This window comes from Phaenicophaeus curvirostris, chromosome 4, assembly GCF_032191515.1.
Source record: "Phaenicophaeus curvirostris isolate KB17595 chromosome 4, BPBGC_Pcur_1.0, whole genome shotgun sequence".
NCBI classification, from domain to species: Eukaryota; Metazoa; Chordata; class Aves; order Cuculiformes; family Cuculidae; genus Phaenicophaeus; species Phaenicophaeus curvirostris.
Window position 1 is genome coordinate 70,457,404 of NC_091395.1, and position 23,256 is coordinate 70,480,659.

The 23,256-nt window shown below is 38.9% G+C and overlaps 1 protein-coding gene across 1 annotated transcript in view; it reads left to right on the forward strand.

The window, feature by feature from the left end:
• FAM53A (family with sequence similarity 53 member A) overlaps positions 1 to 22,333 on the forward strand; it is a 69,366-nt gene extending 47,033 nt beyond the window's left edge. Inside the window, exon 5 of the mRNA XM_069856484.1 lies at positions 21,142 to 22,333. Within this exon, the coding sequence (XP_069712585.1) occupies positions 21,142 to 21,465 (324 nt within the window). The 3' untranslated portion in view covers positions 21,466 to 22,333. The remainder of the gene's footprint in view (positions 1 to 21,141) is intronic.
• Positions 22,334 to 23,256: the final 923 nt, after the last annotated feature.

A 23,256-nucleotide genomic window follows, 5' to 3' on the forward strand; every position in this document is an offset into this window, starting at 1 on the left:
TTCAACTAGTGAAATGTGTTAGTATGATCTACTCCTCTGGGCATTTTATCTTCCGACTTGTAATCAGTCTTCAAATGCATTGTTTGTAGATGGCCACTTACATATTTGTGTAGTTGTTCTGCATGTTGGCTAGGTCTCACATGAGGTTCTTGGTATTGTCTGGCAAAACTAATATATGAAGTTGTAGCTGCTTATTGAGGTAGATAGGACAAGAGTTGAGCAGATCTGTGCACTACACTAGAGATAAACGTGCTGGTGCTGTTTAGTACCTACAACTAGAAGAGCTCTACTTGTTAAACTGTCTGATCCTGATGACCACTGGATGGAAGCTGATGATATTAAGAAACATTTCTTCTCCTTTGGACTCATTTCTCTATGCACTGCTGTAGAGTAAGCAATTGAGGTTCAATGCTTAGCTTATTTTTTGTAGGTGGCTCAAGTTTGTTGCTGTTAAAGTTTCTAATACAGACTGTATCTTGACTTTTGATTCCAAACTGTGTCATAGTGTAGTTTTGAAGAACTAACCCTTTTCCTTTTGGGATAAGGTGTACCTTCCAAGGCTAGTTGTGTCATGCTGTTGTTATGAGCCCCCTTGGATTTGGGGGGGCGTAGTCTGGTCATTTAGCTGCCTTGCCTGTCTAGTGTATGGAAAAGTTTTAATCTGTTATGACCATATCCACAAGGGTGAAGTGGAGTATGTTAAGAATAGCAATTAAGTGCTGTGCTGAGCAGGGTGTAATCTCTTCAGCTCTAAAGGGGCTAAAGATGTCAGGGCTGAGGTTTTTCTCTGGAACTGTGTTCTGGTTTTAGGTCTCTTTCTTTGGACAGCAGAAATGGGTATGTGCAAGGAAACCGGACGAGTAGTGGTAATAAGAGGTTCCGAGGTTTTTCAACTTATTCAAGTCTCCACCCAAGAAGCATCCTGTGAGGTCAGAAAGATGATGAGTTCCTAGACTTTTGCTGGATTAGTGCAGAAAACTCATCTTTTGTGGGGTTTTTGATGTTCCAAAAGACTTTGAATTCAGTGTGCTAAATAAACATATTGGAGAAAATAACTTGTTTCAGACTTGCATCTGTTAAGACTACTTTAGTATAAGTGACTGCTGTGAATTTTAGTGAAAGAGTGAAATTGGTTTACATCAAATGCAGCTGCGGTTCATATAGGAAATGCAGTTTTTTTGCCGAAATTACAAGGGTGAAGGCTTGTGTATGTGTGGAGGGTAATATTTCCATTTTAAAATGAGAATGGTTTGAATATGCACAAAGCAAGGGTGATCTCAGTGTTTTAGAAGAATTATCTGAGAGTAGAGAGTATCAAAGGGGATTTTTTAGTGTGTTGGAAGGGAGAGAGCAGCAAGAAGGACCCAATGCTAGTGTGCAGTCTAGTTAGAATCTGAGTTTCTGGCATCCATGTGGGAATTTCCCATTAATCAAGTGGTCAGATGGATGAGGTCCTTACTGTGCATTAATTTTTGTTTCATTTGTTTATGGCAGAAGTCAATATAGTCCTTTCCAGGCAAGTCTATATAAAAGAAAATGAAGAGGAGTAAATGAGACTAATGTTCTTTCAAGTTTTACTAGTTGCCTCCTATTTAGATGCTGGCAATTGTCCACCTTTTCTGTGAAGGAAAAACCAGAGAAATTAGTTATTTTAATATGCTTTTCTTTAGGTCTTGGAGTCTTTGGTTTTCGTAGTTCTTAAGTAATTCTCTAATCTGATTCCTTTTTATGTATGTGTAACAAAAGGAGCTGGTTACAAGTTTGCTCTTCAGAGACCAAGATTAAAGGTATCTGTTTGGAGTGAAAAATACTGCTTATTTGGGCAACACAGGATGAAGTTAGGATTCATCTGTCTTGTTTTGGTACCAGGAGGTGTTGCAGCTTTTTTCTAGGTGACTAGCTGTTGTCATGGTTATAGTTTCTCTGCACTGTTCCCAGTATTGGAGATCACACCATAGATTTTTTCAGGTTGCTCAGCCACGTGAACACATCTGCTATGTTTTGTATCTGACTTTATGGAAAATACTTTGATCAAGCATCATCTGTCTAGTTTAAATATGCAATTAAATAGTTCAAGTAAATATTTGCATTAGCCAGCAAATATGATGGTATCCTGTTGTAGTAATGAAGTGATGGAGAACAAAATGCAGTTCCTGAACAGGAGTTCTTAACTTAGAAGTGCAGTAGAAGTTAGTCTGGGATGAAGTATGATTTCTAGTACAAGGTATCAATGGGGTAAGTAGTAGGTATATCTTTCTGTATTAAGCTGACTTTTACTAGGTCAAAAAGATGTATCTCTTAAGTATTTTTGATAAATCTGTAATGGCTAAACTACTTTGACTTAAACTACAAAAATGTGATGAGCTTCTCTTGGTTCAAACTTTTTGGAGTCTCAACTGCACTACCCTGTATGAAACATGAGCCCTGGTAGCTTTCCATTAGGTTTTTCTTTATGTTGCAATACTGGTATGTGACACTTCATCTACCTAACAGCCTTTTTTAAGAATCTTGGGCTTCCAGTACTAAAAAAAATTAACTTAGCTCATTCAGTGCCCTTTGAAATGACTGTTCCATCAATCTGGATGTGCCCAATAGTACTTCTAGTTTAACTGCTTTCACACAGCTTTGAGAAAACAGCAGAGATATCCTTGGTTCTTAAGATGGAACTGTTTCTGCTTGCTCTAACTGCATACTAAGCAGCCAGCACTGGGATTGTGTGCTGGTAACTTCATTATTAATGTGGCAAGCTTGTAAACTTAAAGCAAATGTTGTACTAGAGTGCTCAAGTTATATATAGGAACTGATAAACTGATCTAAACTAAAACTTAATTTTAATGAATAGTTTGTTAAATGTAACTAAAATATCCCAGAGCTAATCTTCTTGCCAGTTAATTTTATTTTTTTGGTCCAAAATCCTTTCTTTTGGTCATTTTAAAGAAGGATGATAGGGGAAGCAAAGATGCAGAATGCTTCTGAAGCCAGAAGAGAGGATCAATTTATTTTCCTTTCAGCAGCTTCTTGAAGAAATTTCTTTGACCTAGGACCATTGCTTCCAGCTGCATGGAAGCCAGTAAACTCGCCTGACTTGAACAGGCATTTAACTGAACTGTGCTTGACTAATGCAAGATATACAGGATAATTTGACAAAAGATGTCTTAGACTGTCAAACATCATTCTTCTGTAGCAGGGAAACACTCTCTGGTTTTAATTTGAAAGCAGCAGTAACATTCTTTCACACAAATTATTTTGCAGTATCACCAAAGGAATTTTATCTTAGTTTTTAGAAATTTACTACCCTGATCACACCATCAGTTTGACAACCCATTGTTTTAAGAGGATAAGTTGTGTTAAGGCCCCACATGTATATGAATGAGTTGAGGCTTGCCTATGTAGCACAACGATCAAGTGAAAGAAGGGTGTGAGCTTTGAAAGACAATGACTATGGCAGAAAAGCTGCAGGCAAACACTTTTCTTTGTGCCTGTTCCCATCTTGACCATTTTGATCAGTTCATCATCTGAAGGTGCACGCAGTAATGTCCATTCTTCTCTAAAAATAGGGGAGCATGTCGTAGTATCTTGGGGGGTGCAAAAAAAAGGTCTTTTTACTCACACCAGTAGGATGTTTGAAGTTGGAGTGTCTCTTGCACAAAGATGGGTCTGGTTTTTTTCATGGTGGAGTGAGATAAAATGTTGAATTATATCTTGGATGCGTGTAGAAAACTGTTAACTACTTTCGGTATTTTCAGTACCCCAAGGCTCCAGATGTCATTTTGTAGTCTCCCTTGATCAGAAAAACCTAAGTATTGACATTTTATGTGCAGAATTTTTTGTGTACAACTACCTCTTTGTGTAACTCCCTCTATTAGTAAAACATATTGGCTTTCATTCCATTTCCAAAATGACATGGTGCTTCTTGCACAGGATTTGGTGCACTAGGAAGAGAACGTGCCATACATGTTGGTGTAAGGAGAAGGAGAAATGGTAGGTCTCCTGCTCTGGTAGATACTCAGGTCTGCATTAATACGGGGGCCTGGTTCAGTGTGTCCTCTTCTGGATGCTCCAGCCACTGCACTGGTGTTGCTGGTATCTGTCGTGTGTGTCTCTTTTCCTTCTGCCTTGTCCTTGCCCAGGAAGGATGTATGTAGCAGGAGACTCTGATACCACACTCATATCCGTTTCTAGCTTCTGACCTGCTAAAGAAACTGCCTTGCCTCAGCCTAGCCTGAAGTCTAGAAGCTGTGTAGCCTACGTGGTCCCTTTTCTCATGCAAGAGGCAAAATAGTTTGTTACAACTCAAATTCCCTGTGTGATTGCTTAGGCTGCCAAATACATATTTTATTAATGCAGAATTTAATAGTCTTTTAGAGCCAGGGACTGGGCAGTTTAAGCCCTGCAAAGGTGTTGCCCTTCTTGTAGAGGATTTTTCCTATTCCATCTATTCTTCAGCTATTCTTCAGGCTAGGTTACTGATACTGGATAAAGGTGGTTGTGGTTTTTTTTTCAATTTTATTTTGTCAATCTATTTTAACTATCTCTACTTTCAGTTCGGTATCATGTTGATCATGATGCACTTTGGCTCTCTTCTAGATGTGCACGTTAACAGTGAGAAGCAGGAGAACTTTGCCATCTTTGCAGTATCTGAACAAGAGTACTGTGGAGTCAGTTGTATAGCATAAGTAAAAGTTTTCTGAACTTCAGCTAACACTGAGCAACTTCACTCCAGCTGATGTGTTAAAACCTGTCCTTTTGCAAAGATGCGCATTATAAAGGTATTTAGATTAAAATAATAGGCTTTAAAAAGATGGGATGATATGAAGTGGTGTTATGTTGTACACGTAGTACGAAAGATCTTAAGTAAGATCTTATAAAGCATATGACAGGTGCCTTGTGGCTTAACTGTCATGTCCTATTTTGTAGAGTTTCAAGGTTGCTTTTAACTGCTGTATTGTGTGCATAGAGTGGCAGAAATCAGATGTGCTTGAAGCAGTCAATATAGAGCCTCACTGGAAATTCTGTATTAGTGCACAATAATAAAATTGATCAAGAGGCTGAGATTCTTGATGTGCTCTAAATGTTTTAAAAGTAAAATCGGTGTGTGTTTCTCTTCCCTTCCCTCGTTTTAGCTTTAATTATAAGTTTACTTTTGTGTAATAGCTTGCCTAAGCATGTTTTTCGAGAATGTTATTCACTGTACTTGTTTTAAGGCTACTTGCCTGAATCAAAATATGGACTTGGAGATTTCAAAGTGATTGTATGCTGCTGTAAATGCTCAAAGAATATTGTTCATTGTGTTAAGCATTTAAAAATAGTATTTGGATAGGGTAGCCCTTGTATCTTGGGCATGCGTTATAATAGAACCAGAAATCACTTTAAGTTCAGCTTCCAAGGCTTGTTAAAACTACATGGCCCAGAGCAAAAATCTTGTTTTTTAATCTTGTACAGCTTGTAGTTGGCACAGGAGGATGTGTTTTCAGGGCATGCAAGCATGCAGTTAGGTTGGTAAATGGCTGTTAAGCTTGTTAAATTGAAATACTTTGTACTTGTGTACTAAGTCAGGTGAGTAGGAATGGATTAACGGGATTTAATGATACAGAAATACTTAACTTCATAGTGGAGTGTGTTTAACTACTGGATTTCACCTCAAAAATGTAACTAAAGAATATATACACTGTTTGAAAAATACTGTCTTCTGCTAGTCATACTCTAAAATAACTTAACTCCCTCTGCTGCCCTCTCTCCTAGGGAGAGGATACCTCCTGGAGAGTTCAAGTAACTGTGAAGTAAGAATTTCATGTCCTCTGTTACTGAGCTCAAGCTACTTCAGTGTGAGAAAGCAGAGACCCTAGGTAGTTAAGTAGTGATTAATGATCTTAAGTGGCTTGAGTATACAGGAAAGAACTTGATCCATCCCCATCTTTTGGGGAGCTGTTTAATTATGTAATGAGATCAAATTTATTTGGTTGCTACCTTATCAGGTAGGGAGAGAGGAGTAGGAGGAATCCTTATGTATATGTAAATGTATACTTGCAATACCTGAAGCGTGCTATCAGGTCTTGACTGAAGATTTTGAATCCCTCTTTTAGCTTGAGTAGAATATAATACAGAATTGCCCAAATGGCCTCCAGAATATTTCTAGTTGACATAAGCAAACATGTTCTTGTGAAAATACAGCAATTGTAGGAAATGGTGAGCTACTGGGAATGGTCATGGAAGTAGATGTATGTGTCCTTCCTAGCAGAAGTTATTTTAGCTAGGGTGATACCACTCCAAATTAGGAAGAGTTAAAGCTGTTAATGTCACTCACAAGTTAATGTTAGTGACCTTGCAGAATTGTATTGGTATGTTCATACCAACTAGCTTCAGAAGACAGTGATTTGTGAATGAGGAGCATGTGTATGAAAAAACGCAAAAAGGTTTTTCTGAACCTTTTCTCCTGTGCTCTGCTTTTGGAGCCTTGACATGGAGGCATGTTGCTGAATGGTGATCATCTTGAGGACTAAAGTAATACTGTTCAAAATGCTAAGTAGTGGTAAGAAGCTTATTGAAGTCAAAAACTACTTCTATTGTATAACCCCTTTTTTAAGTCACATTCTTGACTAAAACTACCTTGATGCTTTTGGAGCATTATTTTTAAAATCAGGGGTTGAAGATTGACTCAGACTTTACTTTACAGATTATTAGCTACCTAACTAGGATAAACTGCAAATCTGCTAATGGTTTCTGATTTTTGCCAGTATATGGTTTGATACTGCTGCAACCAGATGTAGATCACTTCAACACAGGCTTGCTGTGTAAGGATATTGGCTGAGGGAGGGTTTCGGTGCTGGAGCTGTGGATCACAATTGCTTAGTCCCCTTCTAGGCACTGGGGTGGGGAGGAGAAGTCAAAGTGTGGATTAGGGTGTAAATGGAGTTGGTACAGGCTCTTCTGACTTGCATAGTTCCCTTCACTGGCATCCAGTATCTCTCAAAATAAGCATGCACTGAAGAGTCAATCACCAAGTCCTTTCTTTTTCATCACTGATTTTTAAGGACCCATAACTGTCATCGTTCTGTTGTCATTTGGTGTGTAAGGGAAGGGTGAATGGGCAGATCCTAACAAGCCTTATCCTGGCTTGTCTTTCCATAATCTTGTCTGTTTGCTTTCTGAGACTAATTCATGAATCCCTGTAGTCCTGCCTTAATGCACAGTCATACTGCATAGACATATGTATTAGCTAATGAGGGGTAAGCTTTGTAAAAGGACTAAAGTGGGTTAAAGCACATGGTTATAGACTGACACTGAGTGCACATAAATGGGCATCCTTGCCCATGTGGAATTTGGGTGCTTTGGTACAGTGCTTGCAACAAGCTGCATTTTGAAGACTTCCAGATCCTCTGATTATGTTCCTGGTTAATCACCAGTTATTAGTTTGTTCTCATGTTGTAATGTATTTGCAGGTTATGCAACAGCCCTAGGGAATTGAACTACAAGTTGCAAGCTTAGTTTTTACTCTTAAATGTAGTTGGCAGTAGCTTCTAAACTTACTGCGATGGTTACTGTATATGTTGGCTTTTGTCCATATGCTTTATATGGCCTCTGAAAGTACTGCAGACTTTGATTCTCTCCTTTGAACCGTTTTTATTGAACTCCTCTCAGTTGAGGCAGACTGTTCTTTGAAATGTGTCCTGTTGAAGTAGCACAGATTTGGAGCTTTTTCCCCTTGAGAGGGACAGTCTGCTTGGCGCACCAGTTGGTAGCAGCCACTGAGCTTTGTCTGGCAGATGGGGTGCAGTGGTTCCTTCTAGAGGGCATGTGGAGATGCCTCTCACCAGGAGCAGGCTTCAGCATCCTGGCTCTGGATCACACAGCCAAGTAGCTCTTCCCCCTACCTGGCAGGTGGTTGTACTTGCAGTTAGAAGTACTGTGCCCTGTTTTTTACCACTGAAAGTGGTAGAGTGGAAGGAAGCATCCCAAGGGCTGCTTGTTCCTTCACTCTAAAATTATTGTAACATGTCACTGCCAAAGCAATGATAAGTAATAATATTAATTGCTTGTAAGTTTCAAAGTTCTCAGGACTCTTTGAAACCCATTATAATGGCTGTTATGCATTTGTAGAATTTGATTTTGACCTATGTGCTGAGATTTATTCTTGTTTTTTTGCTGTCTTTGAATTCCCAGGAGTGCTTGAATTGTCCTGCAAGCCCTAGTAACCAGCTTGCAATCTGTATTCCTGCTGCTCTTTGCAAAGAACTCAATGAGCTTCTATTTTAGATGAGTTTTCTGCCTTGCTCTGAAGTAAAATTTTTTAATTTGATGCAATTAACGCTAGAGCTTTTAAATATTTGTGCTACTATTTTGAGTAAAAAGGTAACTCTTGTGTCAGGAGGATAAGTTGAATATATTGTTACTATCAAGTGTTTCTGAATTTAACCCATATGCAAGTACCCAAAGCCTTGTTTCACTTGGCATCCAAAGAACTGGCACCCCCTTCACTCTGTTTCTCTTGTCATGTTGCAGAGGCCACCTGTGTCCCATACTCAAAGCGGACTGTAAATGTAAGCTTGAAGAGGTAATTTGAGGTTTGGGGGAGCTTTATACTGCGTGGCAGCTGCAGCTTGAAACACCTTGTCTTGTAGAGGCAATGTGCCCGCAGCGGCTGCTTGTGACTCCTGTCTCCCCCTCTAACAGCAGCCTAGCCTGGCAGAATGTACTCATGACAAAATATCTGTGGGTTTAATGAGGGTGAAACTTGGCAACCATTGCCCAGAAAAGCACTGCCAGGAGTGTGAGCACTTTTCACATGGCTTAATGCAGTTAATGATCAGTTGTTCCTTTCCAGATAGCAGCCTCCTTTGTGTGAAATACGTTGCCTCTTGCAGTAAAAAAATCTGCTCAGTTTTGTAACTGAAGACAATGTTTACTGTTGCATCAGCCCCGCACTGTCCTTTCTCAGTGATTTTAATTTCCAAAACGTGATTAGTAGGATTGCTGTGCAATAAATATTCAGTGTGATCCTTACTTCTGCTTCGGTTTAGGCTCTGTGGATTCTTTTAAATGGACAAGGAAGAGTGAACTGGGTAAAAGTATGTTCTTGCCTAAGCAAGGGAACAAATTAGAAAAACAGATGGTGCTAAAAATAGTTTATTACTGAGGTCTAAATATGGCTCTGTGATTTTTTTTCCTTATAAATAATGCAGCTATAAATCCTGCTAGATATCAATAAGTATTGAATTAACTCCAAGATGCTGAGTGTTACAGAACCTTTTGGCAGCTTTCCAAGCTTGGTGTTGCCCTTCATTCATAGGATCAACATTTAATTCCTTAACAGGGGAAACCTGAAGAATTCATCCTCTTTGAATGGAAACATAGACACAGGGAGCTTTTATGAGCAGCTACAGGCGAAGGCATCCCATTGCAATGGAAGGGGAGCTGTGCTTGATGAGTTCCTGCTAGGTCGCAGCCAGGATGAATCTCCTTTCTTTTCCCCCAATGCATGAACAATCAAAGGCTCCTTTTTTTATCTATTGTTGCCATGGAGGACGTCCATTTAAAGTTCAAATTCCAGCAGGCTTGGGAAGAAGGAAGGGAGATAGGAGTAGGCTGGGCTGGGAGATGATAGGCAAGCATCAAAAGTGAGCCGAAGACGAGCCAGCACTTTGTCCTGTGACAGGGCAGACCAGGCTGGGGGAACTGGGTTTTGAATGGATGCCTGGAAGTTTTTTGGAGTAGTGAATGAAATGCTGCTGAGGTAGCAGGAGCAGAGAGCATCTGGCATTTTGCTTTCTTTGCATCAGCAGAGTGGGTCACAATGTGAAATTAGGCCTGAAATGGCATTTAATGAAGTGAGCCCTTGTGCTGGAGGTTTCCTGTGCTCTAGCAGCCAGGGAGGATAAGCCTTGGGGATAGTGAAGGAAAGGAAATCTTATTAAGGACAGAGATTTTCCCCCCATTCTTTTGTAAATGGCATTCTGTAAAAAATGTCTTGCAAATAGCTGGAGCTTCTCAGAGCTGTTCAGTGCTGTGTAGCTTTGTTGGACCAGAAACTACCTCTGTTTGTGGTGCTATTCTGTAAGCAACATGCTAGTAAGAGGAGGAGGCAGTTTAATGTCTGCGGCAGATTTGCTTTTGCTTTCTGGCAAGTTCTTGTGTGTACAACGAAGTATTGGTTGTTGGAAGAGCTAATGAGTACCAGACCAGCTGCATTTGACATTATGAGAAAAGGGCCATCTATTAACTCACAAGCCAGGTTTCAGCCAGCTGTGGATATTCTTCTTTAATTATTACTTAGCCTGTCATAAAATTGGATTATGTTAAAATTATTGGTGATGTTGTTTGGAATACAATACAATATTGAGTTAAGAGCCATGGTTCAGTGTTATATATAGGGTACTTACAGTTAATGTGCCTAAGTTGCACCAGAGGGTTTAAAGAGAGGTGAGAGCACTTTTCTCAGGTTTTACCATCTGGGTTTTGGCAGGTGGCAGGGGATTAGGGTTTTTTCCTTGCTCTAAATCGCAAGAGGTGGTGGCTAGCAGAAGAATTGAATAGTGTTTAATTGTTAACGTGGGAACTTTTTTCCAGGTTTCTTGGAAAAAAAATGAAATCTTAATTTAATTTTTTAAAACTTATTAGAAAATGAGTTATATCTCTTTCATTTTAACTTAGGGTAGTTTTGGGAGAGGGGGTTCTCTTGAATATTCAATATTCCCTATGTTAACACAGTACTCAAACTAATAGATTAGTGCATCATTATAGTACCAGATCGAAAGAACTCTTTTCATTCTGAAACTAGGCTTTGGTCTTCGATGCTCTGAATATTTTCTGTTGTGAAACTATCCTTGCTCCTTGACAGTCACTTTCTGACTTGATGCATCATCTTTTGAAAGAGATCTAAACCAAACTGATTCACCTGAGTTTTTTCTTTATGGAAAGGTTTATTATAATTGCTTTGGAAAGTCTTAAGTTTAACTGTCACTTTGTCTTTTATTAGTCTTACATTACATAGATCAGTTCCTGCTGCATGTATATACTGCTACATAGGTGTGGTAAAAGTGAAACAGATGTCTCAAGCATGTGAAAATGAACTGATTTGACTCTTACCTGCATCAGTTAGTGATGTTAATTTGTTCTTGCATTAGAATGGGAATTATTGACTTGTTTGCGTGCTCTTTTTCAAGTGACCAAGAAGTCTGACCAAACAGAAGTTTGTGTGGATTTTTAAGTGGCTTAGACACAGCTTCTAATGAAGTACAGTTGTAAGCAGATATTTTCTGCATAAATGATCCGAGAGGTGATTGTTCAGTGTTAAGGTTAGCTGCAGATAATCAAATAGCTAAACTGTTCATGTATTTGAAAGTACTGTTCTTTATAGGCTGACGATGACATGTGCTTCTGCAATAAAACTTAACTATTACCAGAAATTGGATTTTAAGTAAATGAGATTCCGAGTTTCCCTGATTTCAGTTTTCACTATAGAAGTTACTGTGTGATTAAAGCTTAAAAGGCTTTATGGTATGCTAGGAAGCTTGCAAGTTGTGGTCATATAAACAAATTTGATTTGTTATAACAAAGTGTGTGTAATACTTGAACGTATAGCTTTTTGAATGTTACAGCTTTTTAATGCACGCTTCGCTTTTATTACAAAACAGCCGTTTGCTACACAGTGAGAAGCTCACCTCAGTTTTTGTGTTACTGCAGTGCTTTAGGATTTTTGAATGTTGACTGTCGTGTACAGAAGCTGCATATATTTTTTCTCTTCTGACTTGGTATGGTGTATTTTAAAATGTATAGTTTTTTAGGGCAGCTGGATGATAAAGGACCACATATGTGGTTTCCTGACTTATTTTAACAAACATTGAGCATCGACTGCTGAAGTGTTGTCAGCTTTGGTATTTTGAGCCAACAAGGAAACTTGTCCAAATTGTATTTGTCAAACAAATTTTAACCCAAGTTGACTCAGTATTAAAAATACAGAGCTGGCTTGCCACTCCATGTCAAGAACACTTCCTGAGCCACATTATTTCAGAAATGTTCAAAATGATCCAAAATGAGATACTAAGCTAGAAAAATGCAGTATGTTTATTGGAGATTGAAGGTGAACAGTGCTAATGCTGTTCTTTCTAAACAGATGTGTTGTGTTCAGCTTAACTTGTCTCTGGAAATAATTAGTAGCGAGAGTCCACCTACAGTTTCAATCAACGCTCCTAGAAAAATTTATTGTTAAATTGTGGGGTTTGCTTTGAGTTGAGCAAAAGGTTTGTAACAGCACTTGTACTTTGTAAGCACGCGTATATGCCCATGTGTGCCTGCGTGTATTTGGATAACAAGATCTTAAGGCTTTGTTTTGGACTAAGTTTTTCTGTAGTGGAAAACTGGTCTGAAGAAGGGGGAGCTGTTTCCAAGCTGAGGTTGTATTTCCCTTTCTCTCCCCTCTCCCTGGCAGAGGTGAACTTTATGGCCCAATTACAGAATGCTTTAAAATGTTGGTTATGATGGAGTGCCAGCATAACCCAATAATATAGGTGAGGCTGACATCTGTCAGTAACTAATGAGGGTAGCCTTAGAATCAGGATTTGGAGTTTACTTCTCCAATGTCTTATGAATTTGACCTATCATATCAACTTAAATATTTGACCTGAGGACAAAAAAAAAAGAACGTGCTAGAGTTTTAAGAGAAGTTGGTACATGGGTGTACTCTGCAAAAATCAGTGCATGTGATTCAGTTGTGAAAGTAATTGTTTGCAGCTCATAGGAAAGTCATGAAGGAATAAGACCTTGGCTAAATGCTCAGGAATAGAAGTTCTCTATAAAAATAGATGACACATAAATGGCAGGAAATGAAGCCAATATGGTCATGTTTTGAAGCCACAAGGGTCAAATCCTGTCCTGTGTTACTCTGGTGCGTAATCAGTCAACTTAAACCCTGTTACTTGAGAACAGCGTTTGGCATGGTAAAATGAACTTCAAAACGTGACTGATTATTCAGTGTGTTGTGGAAGCACAGCTACAATATTTTCTCTTCTTGTTTGAGCACATTTAGTCAGAAATCCAGAAGCTGAGTAAAACTTAGTGGTTTTAAGGTAACTTTGTGATTTTTAGAACTGATTGTAGTATACAAGTCTGTTAATTGCTCTGTCAGAGCTTTAGAAGGCTTTGGCTGCCCAGGGTGGTCCTTGGTTTTGGACCTTGAATAATGAACAGTGGAAGATGATACAGCAAGCAATCATTCTTTTTAAAAAGTTTTCTTGCGCTGCTCAAAGGTATCAACATTTTGAGCAGCTGTGAAGTATGTTAGTATATATTGATGTGAAGGGATGTGTCTATCATGTTAATGTGAGCAGAGGGTTTTTTTTCCCCATTTAAAATGTAGATAACTAGGTGTGTCTTTATAAAATCCATATGAATTGGACATTATTAAAACTAAGTCACTATAAAATGTTTTTTCATATTGTTAATGAAGCTGGTAATACATACTTCAAGTTGTTTCTTATTTCCACAGCCTGTGTTTCCTTTCTAAAAGGAAAGGTAAAAGTTTTTGAAAAGGAAAAGATGGAATAACTCTAGCAAAACAGGAGTAATCTCTGCTGGGAGAGAGCACGTACTTGCATTGTTTCACTCTGTGCCCTTCTACAAAACCAGATGTTTTCATTGTCCTTGCATGAACACAAATGCTGCAGCTGTTTGTTCATCACACCATTGCTCATTAATGCAGTTAGCTGATGTGAATTTGCCAGGTTGAAGCTTCTTGAGCTTGTGAAGCTCTCAAGCACAGTGAAAGCCCAATTCCACGTTGTCCAGCTCTTATCCACCCAGAAGGTGGTTAAATCACCTATCCATGTTAGATGTGCATAGGGTCAAGCAGGGAGTAGGGAAATAACTAGATGAAGGTGTGCCAAGACAATTGTCTCCCTTAAGGCAGAGCAATTACTTCGGTTTGCCGAGAGACCCCTGACTGCAGCTGCCGCCTGAGCAAAAACAGAGCTAGAACCTGTCTTCCCAATCACTATTCCTGCTATTTCTATGCTTTTTTGAGTTTTTTCTCTGTGGTGGTATTTTTACTTCGACAAAACCTCGGGAATGCATCAGTGCATTTCGGATAAATGCTGCTGCTGTATCTAGTAGTTGTCTTGTTTGGCCTAATCTTCTTTCTCCCTGGCTGTAACTCTTGTCTTGTATTATTCAGCTGAACAAAGCAAATGTCATTGTGTTCCACTTTTTGACACTATATTGATCCTCAGCCAGTTCAGAAGAGTTAAATCTACTGTGTGAGCCTCTTCTGTTATAGTTAATGGAATAATTCATAGCATCTGTAGGTATTTATGCTTGCTGCAGTGGCCCTAAGAGTAGTTGAAACTTTTTTACTTAATTACATGCAGGTGAAATAGGTTGACCTGGTGTTTGTATTTCCACATATTCTCATAATAAGATTGCATGATTTATACTTACTGATAAAGGAAAGGTAAAAGGTTGCAGTTCACAAATTCACCAGTTTAGAAAACTTAAAATGCCAACATCTTAATTAAAATTCTGTTCTATAAACTTTTTAAAATGCAGTTTAATGTTGGCCTGGGTTTTATATAAGGGGAAAATTGCCATATGTGTTCACCCGCTTCACGTTAGTTTTGCTGTTGAATCATATTCTTAACTGTATTACATGAAGGAGGGCATTAACTCAATTAGCTTCCCATTTGTCTTTTAAAAACAACTGAACAAACTAAACCCTATGATGAGTAGTCCTGGGCTTTCCTGTAAGTGGTGTTAGCTCTGTACTAAACTGCCCCTGTCTGACCAAAATTTAATTTAGAAAGGAATGAATGAGAAACAGCAGTAGAGTTTTGTCTGCTTCAATTCAGTTTAGAGTAACACCTTTAGACTGACAAACTTTTCTTTAATTTGCAAAGATGACCTAAGCAACCAAGGAGAAAATCCCCCTTGGTTGTTTAGGTGATCTTTGCAGCCCACTACAAAGAAAGCATGTGGAGAGGATATTCAGTATGAATGTGAAACTTGATTTCATATGCGGAGTTGCCCATCATGAGTAATTTTTGTCTGACTTTGAGGCAGGGAGAAGGAGAAGGCAGGTTTTCTAGTTGAACTCAGTCCATGGTGGTTGTAAACCCTGCTGTATTCAGGATCTGCGATGCCTGTGACTTCACCCTTGGCTACCTAGAATTTGGTGTGATAGCAGTAGTTTTATTTGGATCTTAGAGTTTCCCAGCTAGACAAGGAGGCAGCTGTACAGGTCCGAAGAGTGCAGTGCATGAGTCCATTCCCAAAATCTCCCCACCAGTGTGGGTGACCAATGTGTGTGGGCTGCAGTGATGCTCGGCCAGAGAACTGGACCCTTGTCATCCCCAGTCTTTGTGCATCTTGTTTTTCTCATTTGCAGACCTTTTACTGTTCCAGTGGGTTTTGCCAGTTATCTCACATGATGAACAGCCTTGTATTCTTGCATATGTGAGTGTAATTAGGCAAATTCAGCGTTTCACTTAAATATTTGCATTTCATTAAGCCGTAGTTATTTTTTTTCAACTAATAGCATTAAATAAAAAGCCAAATTATATCACAAATCCTTACAGCTCATAAGCAAAATTTCTAAGGATGCTGTGGCACAATTTAGACTATAAACACTAAAATCTAGGCCAATAAATAGATCAACTTTCATGGTAGACTACACCAGAAAACTGCATGCTTAAATCTGGAACAGTCTGGCTAGTGGAAGATGAAAGCCTGCTACTTCATGATGCTGTTTAGCGTCTGATGTGAAAAGAGTCGATGTCGGTTTACCTCTCTTCCTGGGCACCTACGTCTAAAAAATTTAAAATAACCTTTGAAGATACAGCAGAGACAAAGTAGTGAACAACTTTCATTTCAAGTCATAGCCATATTGCTGCATGTCAGCTTGTATTGATTTTTAACTAGGCCTTTGGCTTTGCAAATGGGATTTGCCTTATTTGACTACAGGAACTGCAGCAGTAATTCTACCTCTGATATAATTAGACGCTTAATAATAACCATTTGTTACATGGCAAAATGGTAGAGGGTGTTGGCACTTTCTCATTCATATCCAGCATATTCATGTCTTTTCTGCTTCCTAGTTATAGACGATGAAATAAGCATTGCATTTTTTAATATTAAAATACATGTCAAATTTCCAGGAAGATGAGGGATAACTGCAGAGCTGCAACAAGTGAACAGCATGTTTGGTTCCTGAAGTTAATTTGATGAGAAATTAAATTTTGCCCATGAAGGTGTCAGGAATTTTCTAGGGATTTGATTCTGTTTCCACAAAATACATAAATAGATTTTTTTTTTTTTAACTAACTTGATTTGTAGCTCTATGCAAGAAAAGAGACTCTTCATTTTTTTTTACTTCAAATGCATAGTTTAAAAATCTGCATTGGTTTTTGACCTGAAGTATTTTTTAGGCATTTTAAAATTAAAGCTCATCTTATTTTGGGTGCCTCCGATTTCTTATTTGAGCAGGGAGAAATTCTTTCCCAGTTAACTTTATTTCTTAACTTTTAGGGTGTACTAGAAAGCCTCAAGCATATAACATTGTGATGAATACTATATTGTTTTCCTCCTGTCAGCACTACTTCATACTGGTGAAGCAGTAGTTCTTAACCTCACCTTTAAGAAGCTTGCAGTTATATCTGAACACTGAAGTGTTCACAAAATGCTCAGTGCTATTCAAGATAGAAAAGTTGGAGTCAAATGTCAAGAGCTTTACTCCACAGAAAGGTTAATATTTCCTTACATAAACACAGCACTTACTGGTTTTTTTTGTTGTATGCATGGTAGAAGATGCCAGGATTAGGACTGTGATGAGGTATTTTTTTAATCTATAAAACCAGCTGACACTTCTAATGATTTACAGTCAACACTGCCTCTGACTTGCATTGTCACAGGTAATGATATTAATGGAAGTAATTAGATGTGTGAATGGAAGGTTTAGTTTACAGGGAGGGACGCTGTTCATGTCTGTGTAGGATGTGATGTCAGTCAGGTGATGGTAGGTTCACGGGGCAGTTTTCAATGTGATTCTCAATAAGCTGTTTAGGACCAGTCTTTTGTAAGTTTGTTTTTATAATTTGAAGACACAGCTTTTTTTTCCCCTCTTACGTGGAGAGCGTCACTAAATGATTTAATGAATTTGTACCATGGTTGGACTTCATTGTTGCTGAGGCTAAACTGTAACATTTTCAGGATAGGTTGCTGTCCAAGATATGTTGTGCTGTGTGTGGTGCTTCTTATCCAAAATGTAACTGTAGCATGAGTTACCAACAGCAAAGACATTTGTTTCTGAGCCAGTCTGACTAATCTACAGGGAATTTAAGTCCAGGAAGTGAAATAAGGACCTCTGAAGCCTTTAAAGGAGTATGCAGCCCTTCTAACTTGCTCCTTCCCCATCTCTGCCCTTCTAACTTGCTCCTTCCCCGTCTCCATTGACTGCTTAGGTCCAGGGAAGCAACAGAAAAAGTAGTGTGTTGCTGCTCCACGTATGAGCCACCTCTTCAGCATTAGACGCTTAGATTGGAGGCTGATATTCCAGGGAATTCCAAGATTATCTCATTATGAGGACCAGTGCATCACCCACATCATTCATATCCCTGGGAGAGACCTTAGCAGTCGAGAAACACTATGTGCCAGTATCTCTTAAAGCATTATCTCGTGTTGTGCAGTCATAGGCAAAATTCTCAGATTGGGACAGAAAGCAAGCCAGATAAGTAGTTTAATTTAAGTCTGTGGCTTCAGGGAGCAGCCCATCCTGTTGTGATGACTAGTGCTGAGAAGCAGTAGAATGGGCTCAGGACTTTCGGTGGTTTTGGGCTTCCTCTGCTGCTCACTTTGTGCCAGCTGCTGCAGCTGCATCTCTTCAGAGCAGCTGTATCTTCCACCCCCATTCAAAGCTGAGGGGTAAAATGGGTGGACTTGGTGTATGATGGAGGCATGGGGAAGCAGCATGAGAACTGCTGCCTCCATTATACCTTGCATTTTCATGCACGTAAATGACTTATTTTTCCTCTTGACTACTGTAGCAAATGCTCCAGTTTTGTTAGTAAAACAAAAACAACCTTTTTATTGCTTTTTATATTTGGAAAGTGATGTATTGCGGGTTTCTGAACTGGAGGTTTAGTAAAGAGTACAGGCATTATCTTCCTTTCAGGCTGCTCTGGGCCTTTCTTGTTTGCTTTGTATGGCAAGGGTCTAGAGAGATTTCTTTTATTTCCTTCCCCACCATTGTTTTCAGTACAAAGTTTTTTTTCTTAATATTCAGACATTTTATCGCCTCACTTCTTTTAAAACTCAGTTTCTTTTTTTTTTCCTTTTTCCATCACACAAAAGAATACTTTTAGCTGATTGAGTTCTATCCATTGCCAACTGTGGACTCTTTTGTCTTGTTAGTCCAGCATCCTTTATAAAATGAGGACCATTGAGCAAGTACTCGCAGGCTCCCCACTGAGCACAATTGTGCTTGAAAGGTGTGGTACTGTACCAGTGTAACATGTAAAGCAGCAGTTCAGAGGGCTTGAATGCATTGCAATTTCTACCTTTCGCTTTGTGAAAGAAGTGGGATTGTGCTGTGAGATAATAAATCCACCTATTTTTAGTTTGGTGCGGTTGTGACAAGTGGGTGAACAAAGAACCAGTTGAATGCACTTGCTGTTGTGTTGGAACTGGCGAAAAGTTCCCATTCAAGTGGTTTCAGCACAGTACAGCTAACAGGCAATTTTCCATTTATGTACACAAACCTTCTAGAAAGACAGCTGTGTGGTTGGATTAATTTCTAGCAGTAAATTGAATACAAGATATTTTGAAGGGGGACTTGGGAATTCCTTTCTAAAACATTGAAAGCAGAACTTTCAAAGTGTTCCTCTTTTTGATCCCTTTCCTTCCCAGTGCCTACTGTAGGATAAAGAACTGAAAATATTGTATCCCCTATATGGAGATACACAACAGGAAAGGTGTTTTTTAAAAGTAATGAGATAGAATTAGGATTAAAATATCCTTTAGCACTTTTAACTTCAGAAATATACTGTTCTGCTTTTAAGTGAATATGAGAGAAATTCATATATTTTAGTCATAAAAAGGAGCTCAGATGTTTATATTGAATAAGCCTTAAGATATATAGAAATGTTTTGAAAACAGGAATTCATTTTATACCAAAACTGTTTCTGTAGGAGAGTGAAATTTAGAAATGGAAAACTTTTTGGTCATGGAAGGTTATCGGTTTTGTTGACGCTAGTTACTTGCAAATGGAAGTGGGTTTTAACCATGGCTAACAAAGATGTTGAATTCCTCCTGACAGAACTATGGTCAACAGTCATTTTTGCTGAAAGCTGGTCTTTGGATACAGGTCTTGTAGTTGCATAAATAACTTCTAAATGAGGTCTTGTTTGTGCCTGTCCAAACAAACTAGGTTATCCCGTATAGATCCTTCTTGCCTGAAACCTACAGCTTTTTAACTGTTCGCCTAATGTCTATTGTAAGACACGAAGTTGTTTAAACAATAGAATAGCTGTGTGAGATACAGGCATAACAAACCTCTGGTCAGTAGTGAAGAGGGTCACACTGAAGCGTGTTCATGTGGTGCAGGCTTTGGGAGTCCCGTGGCAGTATCTTTACCGGTGGAGAGATACCAGCAATGAATCACCATCCTGTACCAGTGCTGCTGTTCACTCCTCAGCCCAGTTGTGCTATGACTGAACTCTAAAACTCAAAAACTTGCTTTTTAGTTTTACCTGAACTTTCTCTCAAACTTTCCATGTAGATTTGATGGAGGGATGTCTAAGGAACTGCATCAACTTTCAGAGTGGCAGTGGTCTCGTCTGTGAGATGTTCCTTATGTGAGATCAACCCTAAGGGGTCAGGCAAATCACTCACCTCAGTGGGGCTTCCTCACTCTCATCCCCTTCATCCAGGTGCATACAGGCAAGGCGATCTCATTCAGATTTCCTCTGAATTTTTGAAGTGTTGTTTAAAACCTACCCAAAGATATCGGTAAGCTGCTCATGGGGCTGCTGGTGTGCAGTGGTGAAGTAGAAAGATTATCCAGTGCTCTGGGAGAGCATCTGGAATATAGCATACTGGGAATGTTGCAATGTTCCCATTTCATCTGAATGTGTCAACAAATCTAAAATACTTAGGAAATGACAAACTGGGGGAGGAAGCTGAGAATGGGTGTGAAAGTTGGTCTTGTTCCCTGTGGATCTCCTTGTAATAAAGCAATTGCCATGCGTATGTGAGACTGAAGTCACTTAAGCAGTAAGATGATGAAAGCCACAGCTTTATTCTTCTGGCTGTTACCACTTCTGAGATGAATCCTGACCATTTCACCATCCCCCTCACTCTGTGCTTGTATGAGACAGAATTTAGACGTTTCTTACTTATTCATATCTAGCTTCTATGTAGTCCTGTTTTCCTTAAACTCTGCTTTTGGATTCTAGTCAAAGATCCCGTACAGTTATATGAGGAGCAAAAAGCATTTTATTCCTTTACCCGGGGGCAGAGGTGGCAGCACATTTACTGAGGTTTTCTTTTCATTTTTACTTTGTCTAAATAAAGTTCCACTCTGTCTTCAATATCTTCTTCATAAACTGACTTCCTAAATTCTTTTAGTCTTGTTTAAATGGTAAGACAAATTAAACAGACTCTGGCTAAGATGCTTGCGGTAGAAGCTTGGTTTTCTCCTGTTTTGAGGTTGCCCAAGTGTGCTATTTGTCTTGCAAGCCCTCACTGTCTGAGGTGAGGCCTCAAGGTTCATTGTCTGCGCACTTGGGAACTTTGAGAAATTAATTGTTGAGAAGGCTGCAGTGCAGCTGTCTGATCCAAATGCTGATGCTACCAAATGCTTAGCTTTCTGATAAATCCAGAGCAAATACATCAAACAGTCTGTTGTTCCTTGTGTAGCTGGCTAAAGCGAAGTTTTTTAATATTTCTGCATAAAAAGGGGGGGGGGCTGGTAGTTTTTCCCAGTAATGAGAATTTACATAGGCAAAATAACTGCATAGTAAGTAAATACTGTTCTTCCTTTTTCTTTTCTCCATGTGTGGCACTCTTGAGTATGTACTCTCAATCTATTCAGAACTTTAAGGCATTTATTATGTTCTTACTGTACAGTCATGGTTAATATTCATGTATTTTTTTTAATTGCAGACTTTGAAAAATTCCAAGAGTCTTTGCTCCCTTGACTATGAAGATGATGATGATGACACACAAATGAAGACAATTGTGTCATCCCCATGTGACTCAAATGATCTTATGAACATCATCACCCCTGGTTCTAGTCCGATGAAAGAACAGCTGGATGAAGTAAGGCATCATGGGTCCTGCCAAGGCAGCTTCAAAACAAGGGATTATAAGCAAGCAGCTGCAGTGTGTGAAAGCGATGAGGACACAAGTGATTGTGAGAGCACTGAAGAAGGCATCTTTCCTCTAGACTGTGGGGACTTGGACCTAGAGCAGATTGAAAACAACTGAGACTCCAAGTTGTGTGCTAGAATCAGAGTTGTTCTAAATTAAAATGATAGAGGATTACCTTTGCCATGCATAATCCATGTCCCTGAATCTCTGTATTGACTATCTTGGGCCTGTGTTAGAAGAAACGTTTCAGGTGGGGGAAAAACGTGAACCATTGTTACCTGTTTAGTCTATTGATCACTATGTGGATGACAACAAAAAAGTAGGAGGTTAAATGTTATTTTGAACGTTAAGGAATAATTTTGATTAAAAATTTCCTAACAGATATTTTGCATTTTTATGGCTTTTACAGTTCTGGAGAAAAAGCGTCTCTATTTTGAAATGAATTTTCAGAAGGGCATTCTATAAAACTAAATCTGTCTACAGTGATTCTGGTGCGGGTATATGTTGCTTTTGTTAAAGAGCTTAATGTGAAAAGTGAATTGCATAATGAAATTGGTAATAAAACTTCAGATAGAACTTTTAAATATCTGGTTGACAACTGGTCCAAAATACTTAACTGCCATCTTTGACGGTGTCTGGTTAAAAAAAAAGTCTTCATAACATGTACAAATATTCTTTTCATACATTCAGGACTTTTTGATCAAAATACTTCGGTAGTGACCTTAAAGGTTAACAGTTTCCATGATTTTACTACTTGAATTGTTTTCTAGCCTGAAGCAATGCTAATTTAGGTGGGATAAAAGTGCAAGTAGCTGCCCACCTACTTGGTCGTTATGTTTTCTGTGGTTCAAAAGAATGTACAACAAGAGCACTTGAACTTTTAGACAGGGACTTTGTAATGATCAATTCCCCAGGAGGTGATCCCTTCAGCAATACTAGAAGGAAAATAGTCCTTGGATTAAATAAAATGACATTTTGCTTTGCACTTGTGTCTGCTTATGAATTTTACTAGTGGAAAAATGTGTAGTTTGTCGCAGGTTCTTTAATGTGGTACTGATGTGCAGAACTTGGTTTAGGAGGAGGGCGGGTTTCTGGTCATCTGAGAAGAAAGTGATGTCAAGTTAGTTTGGGAAGCTGGGGAATAACTCATACTGGATCCCAAATGTCTCAGTGGTTACGTACTCTAATCATCTCAAATATAACACTGCATTCATGGCAGACTATTGCAATGCATACTTATTTACTTAGTTCAGCTACAATAAGGATTTTTCTGAAAAGGAGGGGAAATTAATCTTGAAATGGTTTTAAGTTAGTTAGAAATGGGGAAGCTTAGATTATGACATTTTAGTGAGTCATGTTAGTCTGCTTGAGTGAGCCAGCTCCTACTGTAACTTGTGCCATAAAAACAAAAATGTAGCAACATAATTTAAGTTAGCTAATGGAATGTGATTAAAACAAAATATCAGTATTTTGAGGCATATGACAGGCTCCAGCCTTGTGATTAGGGTCAGCTTGTGTGCATAAAGAGAATAGGCTTTTAATTGCTAAACCAGCTTACATGATTTGGTATCTATACAAAATTTTTAAAGTTTGGTTAGCCAATAAGAAGCTCTAGACTTTTTCCTTTCTTTTCTGACTTATACTGCATATACAGCTACAAGTGGCAGTGATATGATATTGATACTGGTATATGTGCGTGGTAAGATGCAAGAACACTGAAGAGACTTGCTTGGTTCTTGATATGTTAATATATATTGTGTGGGAGAAAGTGAAGCTGCTTGCTGTCAACGAAAATCATTCTCCTTTTTTCTAGGTGAGTAAACAAGGGAGTTGCTGTTGGAGCAAAGACTTCAGTTCTTACAGAAGCTCCTGTAAATTGGGTGCACCTCGCCCCATGGATACTTGCTC